This window comes from Tachyglossus aculeatus, chromosome X2 (genome assembly GCF_015852505.1).
Source record: "Tachyglossus aculeatus isolate mTacAcu1 chromosome X2, mTacAcu1.pri, whole genome shotgun sequence".
In the NCBI taxonomy this organism is placed as follows: Eukaryota; Metazoa; Chordata; class Mammalia; order Monotremata; family Tachyglossidae; genus Tachyglossus; species Tachyglossus aculeatus.
The window spans coordinates 23,584,548-23,600,333 of record NC_052100.1 but is presented as its reverse complement, the minus strand read 5'-3'; the positions used below and the strand labels follow the sequence as shown (position 1 = coordinate 23,600,333).

At 45.2% G+C, this 15,786-nt stretch overlaps 1 protein-coding gene across 1 annotated transcript in view; it reads right to left on the bottom strand.

The window, feature by feature from the left end:
- LOC119949180 (mevalonyl-coenzyme A hydratase sidH-like) overlaps positions 1-15,786 on the bottom strand; it is a 37,686-nt gene that overhangs the window by 16,698 nt on the left and 5,202 nt on the right. The window contains exons 2-3 of the mRNA XM_038770723.1: positions 13,686-13,853; positions 2,525-2,622 (exon numbers count right to left, since the gene is read on the bottom strand). Coding sequence (XP_038626651.1) covers positions 2,525-2,622; positions 13,686-13,853 — 266 coding nt within the window. The remainder of the gene's footprint in view (positions 1-2,524; positions 2,623-13,685; positions 13,854-15,786) is intronic.

Below are 15,786 nucleotides of genomic sequence, written 5' to 3'. Positions count from 1 at the left end.
ATCTGGGGATTGGAGGTGGAGAGGCCCCAAATTCCTTAGCCATCTGTAACCCATATCTCAAAGTGCGTTTTCTAAATTTTATATTTGAGAACCTTTCAGGTGCAAATTAAATTACTGCCAATCCCCAACTAATGATCTTATTTATTTACTGCCTATCCTACAGAGGCAAGGGTGCCAAAATGGCAAAGATTCAGTTTCAAAAAGACTATTTGTTTTAAAAGGAAAATTCAGAATATTGCATTTCACCACATATAGATTATTGGATTATATAACTTTTGACTGTTGGTAAATGGATGGCATTTCTAGACAGGAAGAAGTTGGTGTATTTAGAAAGCTTCAGAGTTCCATTTGTCTGTCATATGTTATACAACATAGATATTACCCCAGCTCTGCCGCTTGTCTGTTGTATGACCTTGGGCAAGTCACTTCACTTCTCTATGCCTCAGTTACCTCATCTGTAAAAGGGGATTGAGACTGTGTGTCCCAAGTGAGACAGGAACTGTAACTTAGAACAATGCCTGGAACATAGTAAGTACTTAACAAATACCATAACTATTATTATTATATTTCTTTAAATAAAAACACAAGGTCAAAGAGCACAGTCACGGACTCGTCACCAGCCACCAGATTTTCTCCTGGATCAGCTAGCTTCAAGGGACAGGAGTGAGAGAGACTCCTTCTGTGAAAGCTGCTTTGTGGCCTCCTCAACCAAGATACCCCTGGACAAGCCCCCAGGGTCTCACTCTTTCTGCCCTCTGATCCAAACCCTGCTCCTCACCCAAAATAACATCTGGCCTGCTGCCCAGGGTGATGACAAGGAGAACAGGATTCCCCCATCTTATGATTATTTTAAAAAATGGTATTTGTTAAGCACTTACTATGTGCCAGGCACTGTTCTAAGTGCTGGGGTAGATACAAGGTAATCAGGTTGGACACAGTCCCTCTACCACATGGGGCTCATGGTCTTAATCCACATTTTACAGTTGAGGTAAATGAGGCACAAAGAAGTGAAGTGACTTACCCAAGGTCACACAGCAGTCAAGAGGAGAAATTCAGAATAGGAGAGTAAGCACTTAGTACAGTGCTCTGCACACAGTAAGCACTCAATAAATATGATTGAATGAATAGGAGGGATAAGCAAAGGGCCCTCACTAGTCCTCCCTGCTCCGGATGCTATTCTAACAGTGCTCAGTATCTGCTGAACTCCATTGCATGTCACCACCACTTGAATATATTCCTCTTGCATCTCAGCTCAGCCGTGTGACGTAGGATAAGTCATTTAACTTCTCTGTGCCTGTTTCTTTATCTGCAAAATGGTGATTTCATCTCCCTCCTGCTTAGACTGTGAGCCCCATGTGCGACAGGGACTGTGCCCAATTTGATTATCTCATATCTACCCCAGCACTTAGTACCGTGTTTGATGTATCTGTTTATTGTTATTTTGTATTCTCCCAAGTGCTTAGTACAGTGCACTGCACACAGCAAGCGCTCAATAAATACGATTCAGTGAATGAATGAATGACAGAGTTTGCGCTTACCAAATACCATTATTACTTTTACTCATTCCTGGTGCTTAGTACAGTGCTCTGCACATAGTGAATGTTCAGTAAATACCATCACTACCTTAAGGATTTACTGAATGAAAATACCACACACCAGCAATGAAGATGTTTATGTAATAGACAGCTCATTTTGTGGAGTAGGGACAGAGGGAGAAACAGAGTAATACAGATCTCAAAAGACTTTTGAGAACTGATGTTCATAGATCTTAGCAAATTCCAAACAAGGAACTGAAGACATTTGGGAAGATGATCTTCATTTACTCATTCCCTAATCAATCAATCGTATTTACTGAATGCTTACTGTGTCCAGAGCACTGTACTAAAGCGCTTGGGAGAGACCCGTTCCTTGCCCACAATGAGCTGACAGTCTAGAGGGGGAGACAGAGTTTGTAGGCATATGCAGAAGCTCTACTTCTGGCCTCATAATGACTGGGCTGTTTCCCTACTCATCTCAAAGGAAAGTGTTCTGGGCATTTTTAATAAGGGGTTAGCAGCAGGCCTCTATGTAAACATAATTTCTGCCTAGCAGCAGTAAATTCTCACTTGAACTACATCTGACCTTGGTGTGCACAATCTTTGTAACTCATATTTATATAAACAGAGGGTTCAGTAGGTATAATTTCCTAGATTTCTGGGAGGGGAAGCATCGTAACTGCACTTCTTTCTTTTGGTGAAACAGTCCCATTTGTTTCTACTTAGCTTCAAAGAGGAAAACTCATTTTGCCCCTTTGTGGGTCAGTTACTTGAATGAAATCTGTCACTTGTTTTTATGAAAAATTATTTGACACTGCCATCAGGGAGGAAAAAAAACACCCACAACAACTCACACTTCCTCCATCATGTGAGACACCTGAAATGCAGCAACATGATGGAAGTGTGATTTTCAGCCTTGGAAACTGGCATTTTTAACTGAACTGTCTAGAATCGGCCCACACAGTTCAGTTCTGCTTCCAAGTACCTACCATTGGACCAGGACCTTGAGTGACATCTTGTTCCAATTTCAGTGTGGTTGAATTGTGGGCCAGCTCCTTCAAATCATAACCAGCACAGAAATTACCTCCTGCAAAAAAACCACAGACATTAGAACAGGCAGCCATGAACCCCGGAAAGCTGTAGTTTTAGCTTGCATATTCAAACACTCTTCTTAAGAGATTTGGTCAGAAATAGGATCTTTGGGTTTTATATTATATTATACATACATATCTACACACACACACACACACACACACACACACACACACACACACACACACACACACACACTACTATGTAAGGTTTGCATTTTAAGCTGAACCTAGAACACTAATCAACCAACCAACTGTATTTATTGAACGCTTACTGTGTGCAGAGCTGGAATTAGAACCCAAGTTCTCGGACTCCCATGCCCAGGCTCTTTCCACTAGGCCATGTCCCCTTCATCTGCTACTCCCAGTCAGTTAATCAGTGACCTATATTGCGCACTTACTGAATGCAGAGCACTGCACTAAGTGCTTGGGAGAGTTAGTAGACAAGACCTCTGCCCTCAAGGAGTTTTCAATCTATCGGGAAAAGATCCTTGTGGGCAGGAAAAGTATTACTTCTTTGCTTGGCACTTCTCAAGTGTACCCAGCATAAAGGCAATCCAGTGGGGCTTAGGCCAGGTTCAGTGGCACCCCTACTATTCTACTGCTGTTACTACTTTTACTACTACTTCTACTACTCTTACTACTAGTAATACTACTACTTCTGCTACTCATTACTAGTAATGATGGCATTTAATGATGGCATTTATTAAGCGCTTACTATGTACAAGGCACTGTTCTAAGCACTGGGAAGGTTACAAGGTGATCAGGTTGTCCCACGGGGGGCTCACAGTCAATTCCCATTTTACAGATGAGGTAACTGAGGCACAGAGAATTTAAGTGACTGGCCCAAAGTCACACAGCTGAGAATTGGTGGAGCTGGGATTTGAACACATGACCACTGACTCCAAAGCCCAGGCTCTTTCCACTGAGCCACACTGCTTCCCTAAGCAACTAGTACTAGTAGTACTAGTACTACTACTACTACTTGTACTACTACTTCTACTATCATTACTACTTCTACTACTTTTACTACCATTAGTACTTCTACTTCTACCTCTACCATTCTTACTACTACTACTACCACCAACACTACTTCTACTACTCTTACTACTACTAGTACTATTACCACTACTACTACTGAGGGACAGGGACCATGTCTAATTCCCTGAATAGTCTCTCCAAGCGCTTAGTACAATTTTCTGCAAATGGTAAACCTTTTAACAAATACTTTTACTACTACTACTACTGGGCCCTGGGATTATCCAAGTAGCCACAGCAGTACTAGTAATAAGCATTTATCAAGCGCCTACTGAACAAAATGTACTCCCTCTAGACTGTAAGCTCTATGTGGGCAGGGATCGTGTCTACCAAATTCTGTTGTATTGTATTCTCCCAAGTACTTGGCACCTAGTAAATGCTCAAGAAATACGAGATTTGCTTGTATCCACCCCTGTGCTTAGTACAGTGCCTGGCACACAGTAAGTATTTAACAAACAAATATCAGAATTATTTTACCTGGTCTCATAGCCTCAGAGGCAACCCAAGATTCCAGTGGAGCACAACTTGGGGTACAGCTAGGTCTGCTCCCTCAATTCTAGGGCTGGGCCCAAACCAGACTCAGGGGGCAGAGCAGCAGACTAAATGTCAGTCACCCCGTCATTTGTGCCTGAGGTTTTGCCACAAAGTGAATTTCCTCTTGCCAGGCTCACCATTGGCTTCGACAGCACTTCAATAAAACTGAACCCCCCCCAAGGTCATGGTATCATTGCTTCTTTGCCCTGGAAAGAGGACAAAGGGCTTCTGTTGACTTTATGGCTCTGCATTACCACCAATATGGAAATAAAAACACTGCAACCCACAACTGCTCCTCAACTGAGTGCCAGTAAAGAAATCACTTGCCATCTCCTATATACAGCTGAGCAGATGGAACCACCATTCTGGTTGCAAAAGGCAAGATTGCAATTTTCTAAATTAAGCCAGTTTGAGAGCTATAAATAAGATAGGTGTGTGTGTGTGTGTGTGTGTGTGTGTGTGTGTGTGTGTGTGTGTGTGTGTATATTTTCCCAAGAGGTAAATAAATTGACTGTCCTGTCAAGTTGACTGTCTCGCCTGTCCCGTCGTTGACCCCCAGCCCACGTCATCCCCCTGGCCTGGAATGCCCTCCCTCTGCCCATCCGCCAAGTTAGCTCTCTTCCTCCCTTCAAGGCCCTACTGAGAGCTCACCTCCTCCAGGAGGCCTTCCCAGACTGAGCCCCCTCCTTCCTCTCCCCCTCGTCCCCCTCTCCATCCCCCTTGTCTTGCCTCCTTCCCTTCCCCACAGCACCTGTATATATGTATATATGATTGTACATATTTATTACTCTATTTATTTATTTATTTTACTTGTACATATCTATTCTATTTATTTTATTTTGTTAATATGTTTGGTTTTGTTCTGTCTCCCCCTTCTAGACTGTGAGCCCACCGTTGGGTAGGGACCATCTCTATATGTTGCCAACTTGTACTTCCCAAGCGCTTAATCCAGTGCTCTGCACACAGTAAGCGCTCAATAAATACGATTGATTGATTGATTGACTGTGAGGGATGAGGGATTGGTAAAACGCAGGAAACAGGATGGGAGTGTGGGGCAATGGGAGAGATAAATGTAGGAAAGACAGACGCAGAGTGTGAACTTGGGCAAGTCACTTAACTTCTCTATGCCTCAGTTACCTCATCTATAAAATGGGGATGAATCAATCAATCAATCGTATTTATTGAGCGCTTACTGTGTGCAGAGCACTGTACTAAGCGCTTGGGAAGTACAAGTTGGCAACATATAGAGACAGTCCCTACCCAACAGTGGGCTCACAGTCTAAAAGGGGGAGACAGAGAACAAAACCAAACATATTAACAAAATAAAATAGAATAGATATGTACAGGTAAAATAAAGAGTAATAAATATGTACAAACATATATACATATATACAGGTGCTGTGGGGAAGGGAAGGAGGTAAGATGAGGGGGATGGAGAGGGGGACGAGGGGGAGAGGAAGGAAGGGGCTCAGTCTGGGAAGGCCTCCTGGAGGAGGTGAGCTCTCAGTAGGGCCTTGAAGGGAGGAAGAGAGCTAGCTTGGCGGATGGGCAGAGGGAGGGCATTCCAGGCCAGGGGGATGACGTGGGCTGGGGGTCAACGACAGGACAGGCGAGAACGAGGCACAGTGAGGAGATTAGCGACAGAGGAGCGGAGGGTGCGGGGTGGGCTGTAGAAGGAGAGAAAGGAGGTGAGGTAGGAGGGGGCGAGGTGATGGCGAGCCTTGAAGCCCAGGGTGAGGAGTTTCTGCCTGATGCGCAGACTGATTGGTAGCCATTGGAGGTTTTTAACATGCCCAGAGCGTTTCTGGACAAAGACAATCCGGGCAGCAGCATGAAGTATGGATTGAAGTGGGGAGAGACACGAGGATGGGAGATCAGAGAGAAGGCTGATGCAGTAGTCCAGACGGGATAGGATGAAGACTATAAGCCCTATGTGGGACAGGGACCGTGTCTGATCCGATTATCTTGTATCTACCCCAGCACATAGTAAGGACTTAAATACCAATCAATCAATCGAGACGTGAAAACACATACTCCCCTGCCCGGCCAGCCATCTCCACCACTTCACTGCCTTTTGTTTCTATCCACCAGAATTTCCCCTCAGCCAAGGTGGAACTGGAACAAACTGTTCATGAGAGTAGCAGTGGTAGTAGTAGCAGCAGCAGAAGTAGGAGTACTAGGAGTTGAATTTATTGAGCATCGATTTGGTGCCATGCAGGCCTGGGACCCAGAACTACTCTGGGATGGCTGCCTTTTGGTGATCCCCTTCCTCTAAAGATGCCCTATAATGCACCTGCCCAATCTTGCTACTACTCAATTCCAGTCATTACCTAGCTGCCCCATATAATCAACTTTCAAAAATGGTGACATGGGCATGTGATCCCCCAAGCCTTTCCCTGGGACCAGGGAATAGATTGGAGCCAGGGCATCTCTCAAAGTTGCCAGGAGCCAACCAGGCTGTAGAGGAAGGTCTGACAAATTCCTGCGGGAGGTAGGGCCAGCCTGCATTTTGGGCCATTCTTCAGAAAATGAGAGAGTGGCATTAGCAAAGCCCAAACAAAAATGATGAAACTCCTAACTCTAGGACAACAAAACTTTCATACAAGAATAAGGTTTCAAATTATGGTATACAGGACGGTGATTTTTTTTCTGCTCAGATAGACCTGAATTCTCTTTTTAATATGAATCATTAACTCTGCTCTTCTATTTCCAAGCATATAAACAGTATTTATTTAGTTGTTTCAGGCATTCCCATTTTCAAAGATAAACAATGCTTTCTGCAAATGATGATCAATTTGCTGATCAAACAAAAACCTGGGGGAACTGAACTATTCCATTAGGAACCAAAGGAATGTGCCTGGATGGACAGAAGCAGCATGGTGTAGTGGATAGAGCACGGGCCTGGGAGTCAGAAGGTCATGGGTTCTAATCCCAGATCTGCCATTTGTCTGCTGTGTGGCCTTGGGCAAGTCACTTCACTTCTCCAGGCCTCAGTTACCTCACCTATAAAATGGGGATTGAGACGGTGAGCCCCACGTGGGACAGGAACTGTGTCCAACCCAACTGGCTTGTTTCCCCCCCAGTGCTTAGTACAGTGCCTGGCTCATAGTAAGCACTTAAATAAAGTAAATTACAGATGGGAGGAAGAAGGAAAAGGGGCTATGTACAGGAGTTTGTGTTCAAGTAAGAAGGCAGGGACCTCCAATATGTGGCCATAGGCTGACTGCGGAGTGTGGTCCACTCAAGAATTGTAGCCATTTTTTTTTTAACCTAATTACTTACTTCACATGAACTACTAGGCCAGTAGGGACAAACCAACTGTCTGACACTACCATTCTGGAACAGACTATGACCAGGTGCCTTACTATCAGGTAAAAAAATCAATGAGGACCTGGGTTCCGATCCTGACTTTGCCACTTGCCTGCTGTGTGACCTTGGGCAAGTCACTTGGCCTCTCAGTGGTTCAGTTTCCTCATCTACAAAATGAGGATTCAATACCTGTTCTCTCTCTTACTTAGATCATGAGCCCCATGTGGGAACCCACCCCCTTCTGCCACAGAATCCTGTCGGTTCTACTTTCATGACACCTCACTGGTATTCCCTGAGTGCCTGGTGTGTGCCCAGCACTGTATTAAACACTTGGGAGGGTACGGGAGAAGCAACATGGCCTAGTGGATAGAGTCCGGGCCTGGGAATCAGAAGGACCTGGGTTCTAATTCCAGATCCACCACTTGTCTGCCATGTGACCTTAGGCAAGTTACTTTGCTTCTCTGTGCCTCAGTTACCTCATCTGTAAAATGACTGTGAGCCACATGTGGGACAGGGACTGTGTCCAACCCAATTTGTTTGTATCTACCCCAGTGCTTAGTACACTGCCTGGCACATAGTAAGCGCTTAACAAATACCACAGTTGTTATTATTATTACAACAGAGAACGTAAATACGATCCCTGCCCTCAGGAAGGAGGAGCTCTCATCACAGTGAGCAAGAATAAAAAGCAGAGGGATTCAGGGCTTGAGGAATGATACCCAGCAAGTCAGTGGCAGAGCTGGGGCTGGATAGGAGACTGGCAAACACACACTCCTGCACTAATTCCAACGATGCGGTATTCGCTAGTACTTGGGGCCTTTCATCTTAACCATCTTATACTTTAGACAAGATTACTCTCGGCAGAGAGGTGGGTCCAAACGGTGACAACCCATCTCACCTATTCCATGGAGGACTGCCACGGTGAGCGAACTGTTCTCTTCGAAGGCAGTAAAGGCCTGTAGAAGCTGCTGGGCAGTCTCCTGGTTCACAGCATTCCTGACTTCTGGCCTGTTGATTCCGATGGTCAGGATGGTTCCCTGGACTTTAGTCACTACCTTCTGATTCTCTGTTACTAGTAATGATGGCATTTAATGATGGCATTTATTAAGCGCTTACTATGTACAAGGCACTGTTCTAAGCACTGGGAAGGTTACAAGGTGATCAGGTTGTCCCACGGGGGGCTCACAGTCAATTCCCATTTTACAGATGAGGTAACTGAGGCACAGAGAATTTAAGTGACTGGCCCAAAGTCACACAGCTGAGAATTGGTGGAGCTGGGATTTGAACACATGACCACTGACTCCAAAGCCCAGGCTCTTTCCACTGAGCCACACTGCTTCCCTAAGCAACTAGTACTAGTAGTACTAGTACTACTACTACTACTTGTACTACTACTTCTACTATCATTACTACTTCTACTACTTTTACTACCATTAGTACTTCTACTTCTACCTCTACCATTCTTACTACTACTACTACCACCAACACTACTTCTACTACTCTTACTACTACTAGTACTATTACCACTACTACTACTGAGGGACAGGGACCATGTCTAATTCCCTGAATAGTCTCTCCAAGCGCTTAGTACAATTTTCTGCAAATGGTAAACCTTTTAACAAATACTTTTACTACTACTACTACTGGGCCCTGGGATTATCCAAGTAGCCACAGCAGTACTAGTAATAAGCATTTATCAAGCGCCTACTGAACAAAATGTACTCCCTCTAGACTGTAAGCTCTATGTGGGCAGGGATCGTGTCTACCAAATTCTGTTGTATTGTATTCTCCCAAGTACTTGGCACCTAGTAAATGCTCAAGAAATACGAGATTTGCTTGTATCCACCCCTGTGCTTAGTACAGTGCCTGGCACACAGTAAGTATTTAACAAACAAATATCAGAATTATTTTACCTGGTCTCATAGCCTCAGAGGCAACCCAAGATTCCAGTGGAGCACAACTTGGGGTACAGCTAGGTCTGCTCCCTCAATTCTAGGGCTGGGCCCAAACCAGACTCAGGGGGCAGAGCAGCAGACTAAATGTCAGTCACCCCGTCATTTGTGCCTGAGGTTTTGCCACAAAGTGAATTTCCTCTTGCCAGGCTCACCATTGGCTTCGACAGCACTTCAATAAAACTGAACCCCCCCCAAGGTCATGGTATCATTGCTTCTTTGCCCTGGAAAGAGGACAAAGGGCTTCTGTTGACTTTATGGCTCTGCATTACCACCAATATGGAAATAAAAACACTGCAACCCACAACTGCTCCTCAACTGAGTGCCAGTAAAGAAATCACTTGCCATCTCCTATATACAGCTGAGCAGATGGAACCACCATTCTGGTTGCAAAAGGCAAGATTGCAATTTTCTAAATTAAGCCAGTTTGAGAGCTATAAATAAGATAGGTGTGTGTGTGTGTGTGTGTGTGTGTGTGTGTGTGTGTGTGTGTGTGTGTGTGTATATTTTCCCAAGAGGTAAATAAATTGACTGTCCTGTCAAGTTGACTGTCTCGCCTGTCCCGTCGTTGACCCCCAGCCCACGTCATCCCCCTGGCCTGGAATGCCCTCCCTCTGCCCATCCGCCAAGTTAGCTCTCTTCCTCCCTTCAAGGCCCTACTGAGAGCTCACCTCCTCCAGGAGGCCTTCCCAGACTGAGCCCCCTCCTTCCTCTCCCCCTCGTCCCCCTCTCCATCCCCCTTGTCTTGCCTCCTTCCCTTCCCCACAGCACCTGTATATATGTATATATGATTGTACATATTTATTACTCTATTTATTTATTTATTTTACTTGTACATATCTATTCTATTTATTTTATTTTGTTAATATGTTTGGTTTTGTTCTGTCTCCCCCTTCTAGACTGTGAGCCCACCGTTGGGTAGGGACCATCTCTATATGTTGCCAACTTGTACTTCCCAAGCGCTTAATCCAGTGCTCTGCACACAGTAAGCGCTCAATAAATACGATTGATTGATTGATTGACTGTGAGGGATGAGGGATTGGTAAAACGCAGGAAACAGGATGGGAGTGTGGGGCAATGGGAGAGATAAATGTAGGAAAGACAGACGCAGAGTGTGAACTTGGGCAAGTCACTTAACTTCTCTATGCCTCAGTTACCTCATCTATAAAATGGGGATGAATCAATCAATCAATCGTATTTATTGAGCGCTTACTGTGTGCAGAGCACTGTACTAAGCGCTTGGGAAGTACAAGTTGGCAACATATAGAGACAGTCCCTACCCAACAGTGGGCTCACAGTCTAAAAGGGGGAGACAGAGAACAAAACCAAACATATTAACAAAATAAAATAGAATAGATATGTACAGGTAAAATAAAGAGTAATAAATATGTACAAACATATATACATATATACAGGTGCTGTGGGGAAGGGAAGGAGGTAAGATGAGGGGGATGGAGAGGGGGACGAGGGGGAGAGGAAGGAAGGGGCTCAGTCTGGGAAGGCCTCCTGGAGGAGGTGAGCTCTCAGTAGGGCCTTGAAGGGAGGAAGAGAGCTAGCTTGGCGGATGGGCAGAGGGAGGGCATTCCAGGCCAGGGGGATGACGTGGGCTGGGGGTCAACGACAGGACAGGCGAGAACGAGGCACAGTGAGGAGATTAGCGACAGAGGAGCGGAGGGTGCGGGGTGGGCTGTAGAAGGAGAGAAAGGAGGTGAGGTAGGAGGGGGCGAGGTGATGGCGAGCCTTGAAGCCCAGGGTGAGGAGTTTCTGCCTGATGCGCAGACTGATTGGTAGCCATTGGAGGTTTTTAACATGCCCAGAGCGTTTCTGGACAAAGACAATCCGGGCAGCAGCATGAAGTATGGATTGAAGTGGGGAGAGACACGAGGATGGGAGATCAGAGAGAAGGCTGATGCAGTAGTCCAGACGGGATAGGATGAAGACTATAAGCCCTATGTGGGACAGGGACCGTGTCTGATCCGATTATCTTGTATCTACCCCAGCACATAGTAAGGACTTAAATACCAATCAATCAATCGAGACGTGAAAACACATACTCCCCTGCCCGGCCAGCCATCTCCACCACTTCACTGCCTTTTGTTTCTATCCACCAGAATTTCCCCTCAGCCAAGGTGGAACTGGAACAAACTGTTCATGAGAGTAGCAGTGGTAGTAGTAGCAGCAGCAGAAGTAGGAGTACTAGGAGTTGAATTTATTGAGCATCGATTTGGTGCCATGCAGGCCTGGGACCCAGAACTACTCTGGGATGGCTGCCTTTTGGTGATCCCCTTCCTCTAAAGATGCCCTATAATGCACCTGCCCAATCTTGCTACTACTCAATTCCAGTCATTACCTAGCTGCCCCATATAATCAACTTTCAAAAATGGTGACATGGGCATGTGATCCCCCAAGCCTTTCCCTGGGACCAGGGAATAGATTGGAGCCAGGGCATCTCTCAAAGTTGCCAGGAGCCAACCAGGCTGTAGAGGAAGGTCTGACAAATTCCTGCGGGAGGTAGGGCCAGCCTGCATTTTGGGCCATTCTTCAGAAAATGAGAGAGTGGCATTAGCAAAGCCCAAACAAAAATGATGAAACTCCTAACTCTAGGACAACAAAACTTTCATACAAGAATAAGGTTTCAAATTATGGTATACAGGACGGTGATTTTTTTTCTGCTCAGATAGACCTGAATTCTCTTTTTAATATGAATCATTAACTCTGCTCTTCTATTTCCAAGCATATAAACAGTATTTATTTAGTTGTTTCAGGCATTCCCATTTTCAAAGATAAACAATGCTTTCTGCAAATGATGATCAATTTGCTGATCAAACAAAAACCTGGGGGAACTGAACTATTCCATTAGGAACCAAAGGAATGTGCCTGGATGGACAGAAGCAGCATGGTGTAGTGGATAGAGCACGGGCCTGGGAGTCAGAAGGTCATGGGTTCTAATCCCAGATCTGCCATTTGTCTGCTGTGTGGCCTTGGGCAAGTCACTTCACTTCTCCAGGCCTCAGTTACCTCACCTATAAAATGGGGATTGAGACGGTGAGCCCCACGTGGGACAGGAACTGTGTCCAACCCAACTGGCTTGTTTCCCCCCCAGTGCTTAGTACAGTGCCTGGCTCATAGTAAGCACTTAAATAAAGTAAATTACAGATGGGAGGAAGAAGGAAAAGGGGCTATGTACAGGAGTTTGTGTTCAAGTAAGAAGGCAGGGACCTCCAATATGTGGCCATAGGCTGACTGCGGAGTGTGGTCCACTCAAGAATTGTAGCCATTTTTTTTTTAACCTAATTACTTACTTCACATGAACTACTAGGCCAGTAGGGACAAACCAACTGTCTGACACTACCATTCTGGAACAGACTATGACCAGGTGCCTTACTATCAGGTAAAAAATCAATGAGGACCTGGGTTCCGATCCTGACTTTGCCACTTGCCTGCTGTGTGACCTTGGGCAAGTCACTTGGCCTCTCAGTGGTTCAGTTTCCTCATCTACAAAATGAGGATTCAATACCTGTTCTCTCTCTTACTTAGATCATGAGCCCCATGTGGGAACCCACCCCCTTCTGCCACAGAATCCTGTCGGTTCTACTTTCATGACACCTCACTGGTATTCCCTGAGTGCCTGGTGTGTGCCCAGCACTGTATTAAACACTTGGGAGGGTACGGGAGAAGCAACATGGCCTAGTGGATAGAGTCCGGGCCTGGGAATCAGAAGGACCTGGGTTCTAATTCCAGATCCACCACTTGTCTGCCATGTGACCTTAGGCAAGTTACTTTGCTTCTCTGTGCCTCAGTTACCTCATCTGTAAAATGACTGTGAGCCACATGTGGGACAGGGACTGTGTCCAACCCAATTTGTTTGTATCTACCCCAGTGCTTAGTACACTGCCTGGCACATAGTAAGCGCTTAACAAATACCACAGTTGTTATTATTATTACAACAGAGAACGTAAATACGATCCCTGCCCTCAGGAAGGAGGAGCTCTCATCACAGTGAGCAAGAATAAAAAGCAGAGGGATTCAGGGCTTGAGGAATGATACCCAGCAAGTCAGTGGCAGAGCTGGGGCTGGATAGGAGACTGGCAAACACACACTCCTGCACTAATTCCAACGATGCGGTATTCGCTAGTACTTGGGGCCTTTCATCTTAACCATCTTATACTTTAGACAAGATTACTCTCGGCAGAGAGGTGGGTCCAAACGGTGACAACCCATCTCACCTATTCCATGGAGGACTGCCACGGTGAGCGAACTGTTCTCTTCGAAGGCAGTAAAGGCCTGTAGAAGCTGCTGGGCAGTCTCCTGGTTCACAGCATTCCTGACTTCTGGCCTGTTGATTCCGATGGTCAGGATGGTTCCCTGGACTTTAGTCACTACCTTCTGATTCTCTGTTGGGGAGGAATGAAGAGGGAAGGTTAACAAAAGGACTAACTGTGGAAAATGATTTAAAAGACAATCGGGAAATATCTAATGCTGCTGATATATGTTGCCGACTTGTACTTCCCAAGCGCTTAGTACAGTGCTCTGCACACAGTAAGCGCTCAATAAATACGATTGAATGAATGGAGACGTGAAAAAGCTGAAGGGTTTTTTGTTTGTTTGCTTTGTTTTTTAAGCTGATGTGCTGTTTACACACTCTTTGAGCCAGCTTCCTACATAGCCTTGTTATTGGAAGTGCAAATTTCTCTCCTACCGTGGGCTGCTAAGAGCAAACTTTGAAGAACTGATTTTACAAGCAATTATCTAAATGCCTTCCCATTAAGTCACTTGCCCAACATTTTTAAGGTCACAGAAAAATTACAGGGGTCATTAAGCCACAGAGGGTTCTATTAGTCCAGCAATAATTAGCTGCTAATTAGCTGCCCAAAATGAACTATTTGTCTTCCTCATTCAGAAGTGTCTTTCCTCAACCACAAGAAGGCCCTCCAATTCCTCCAGTGCAAGAGCTGAAATAAAAGTTATTTGATGGTGATTCCTTTGATAATTTTAACCACCTAAGAAATCATCTTCCGATTCATGTAACTCTCAAATCAAGACAAAAATCACTGTGGCTTTGTAGCCCTATTTCTTCCATTTTTCTTTCAACGATGTCAGCGACCAGCTAATTGGTAGTAGCACCTTAATTTGCATGCTTTGTTCCTGACATTAGAAGCAGGGTGTGTTGGTAAAACAGTTCTAGCTACAAAGAGGATTCTATAATAATTAATGACTCTCCTCCATTCAGTCCAAATTAAATGCAGCATGCATTACTTCTGCACTGGGCCAGGCGGTAGAGTGCCATTTGTCTGGTCTTGGCACAGTGTTTCCCACAGATTGTGCACCTAATAAATTGCATAGTTACGGTTTTATACCAGAGGGTCCAGCTCTTAGCTGGTCTCTTCCCTGACCAGAACTGACATCACAGGGGCGTCCTTACATCCAGTAGTTTTACTTTAAAATTCCAGCCACCCTTTGCCTGGCCTTCTCCTGCCATAGAGTCTAATTCTGTTATATTGTATTCTACAGTTCTCTGCACACAGTAAGCACTCAAGAAATACGATTGATTGGTTGGTGGAGTCCCACATCAATTTCCATGGCATGTAAGCACCACTTGTGTTTGCAGGGCCCTGGGAGGGGAATGTAATAGCTCTAGAGCTAGGGAGTGTGCTGGACACTGAACGAGAAGCAGCATGGCATAGTGGGTGGAGCACGGGCCTGGGAGTCAGGAGGTCATGGGTTCTAATCCTGGATCTGCCTCTTGTCTGCTGTGTGGCCTTGGGCAAGTCACTTCACTCCTCTGGGCCTCAGTTCATCTGTAAAATGGGGGCTGAGACTGAGAGCCCCACATGGGACAAGGACTGTGTCCAACCTAATTACCTTGTATCTACCCCAGCGCTTAGAACAGTGCTTGGTGCATAGTTAGCGCTTAACAAATGCCATTATTATTATTATTATTACTATTATGTGCTTAGAAGAGAGCAATATTACAGAGGTTTTTGTTTTTTTTTTAATTGTATTTGTTAAGCACTTACTATGCGTCAAACACTGTTCTAAGCATTGGGGTAGGTACAGGTCAATTAGGTCAGACACAGCTCCTGCCCCGCATGGGGCTCCCAGGCTAAGTAGAGTTGGTAGACAAGGAGCTTAAAGTCTAGAGGGCACCCTGGAGGCACAAATCCAAGAATCAATCAATCAATAACTGGGGCAATCCCCATGTCCTGTAGACTTCTACAAAAAGGTTTTTCTTGGGGAAGGGGGTTAAAATGGTATTTATTAAGTGCTTACTATGTACCAGGCACTCTACTAAGCACTGGGGTAGATACAAGCTAATCAGGTTGGACA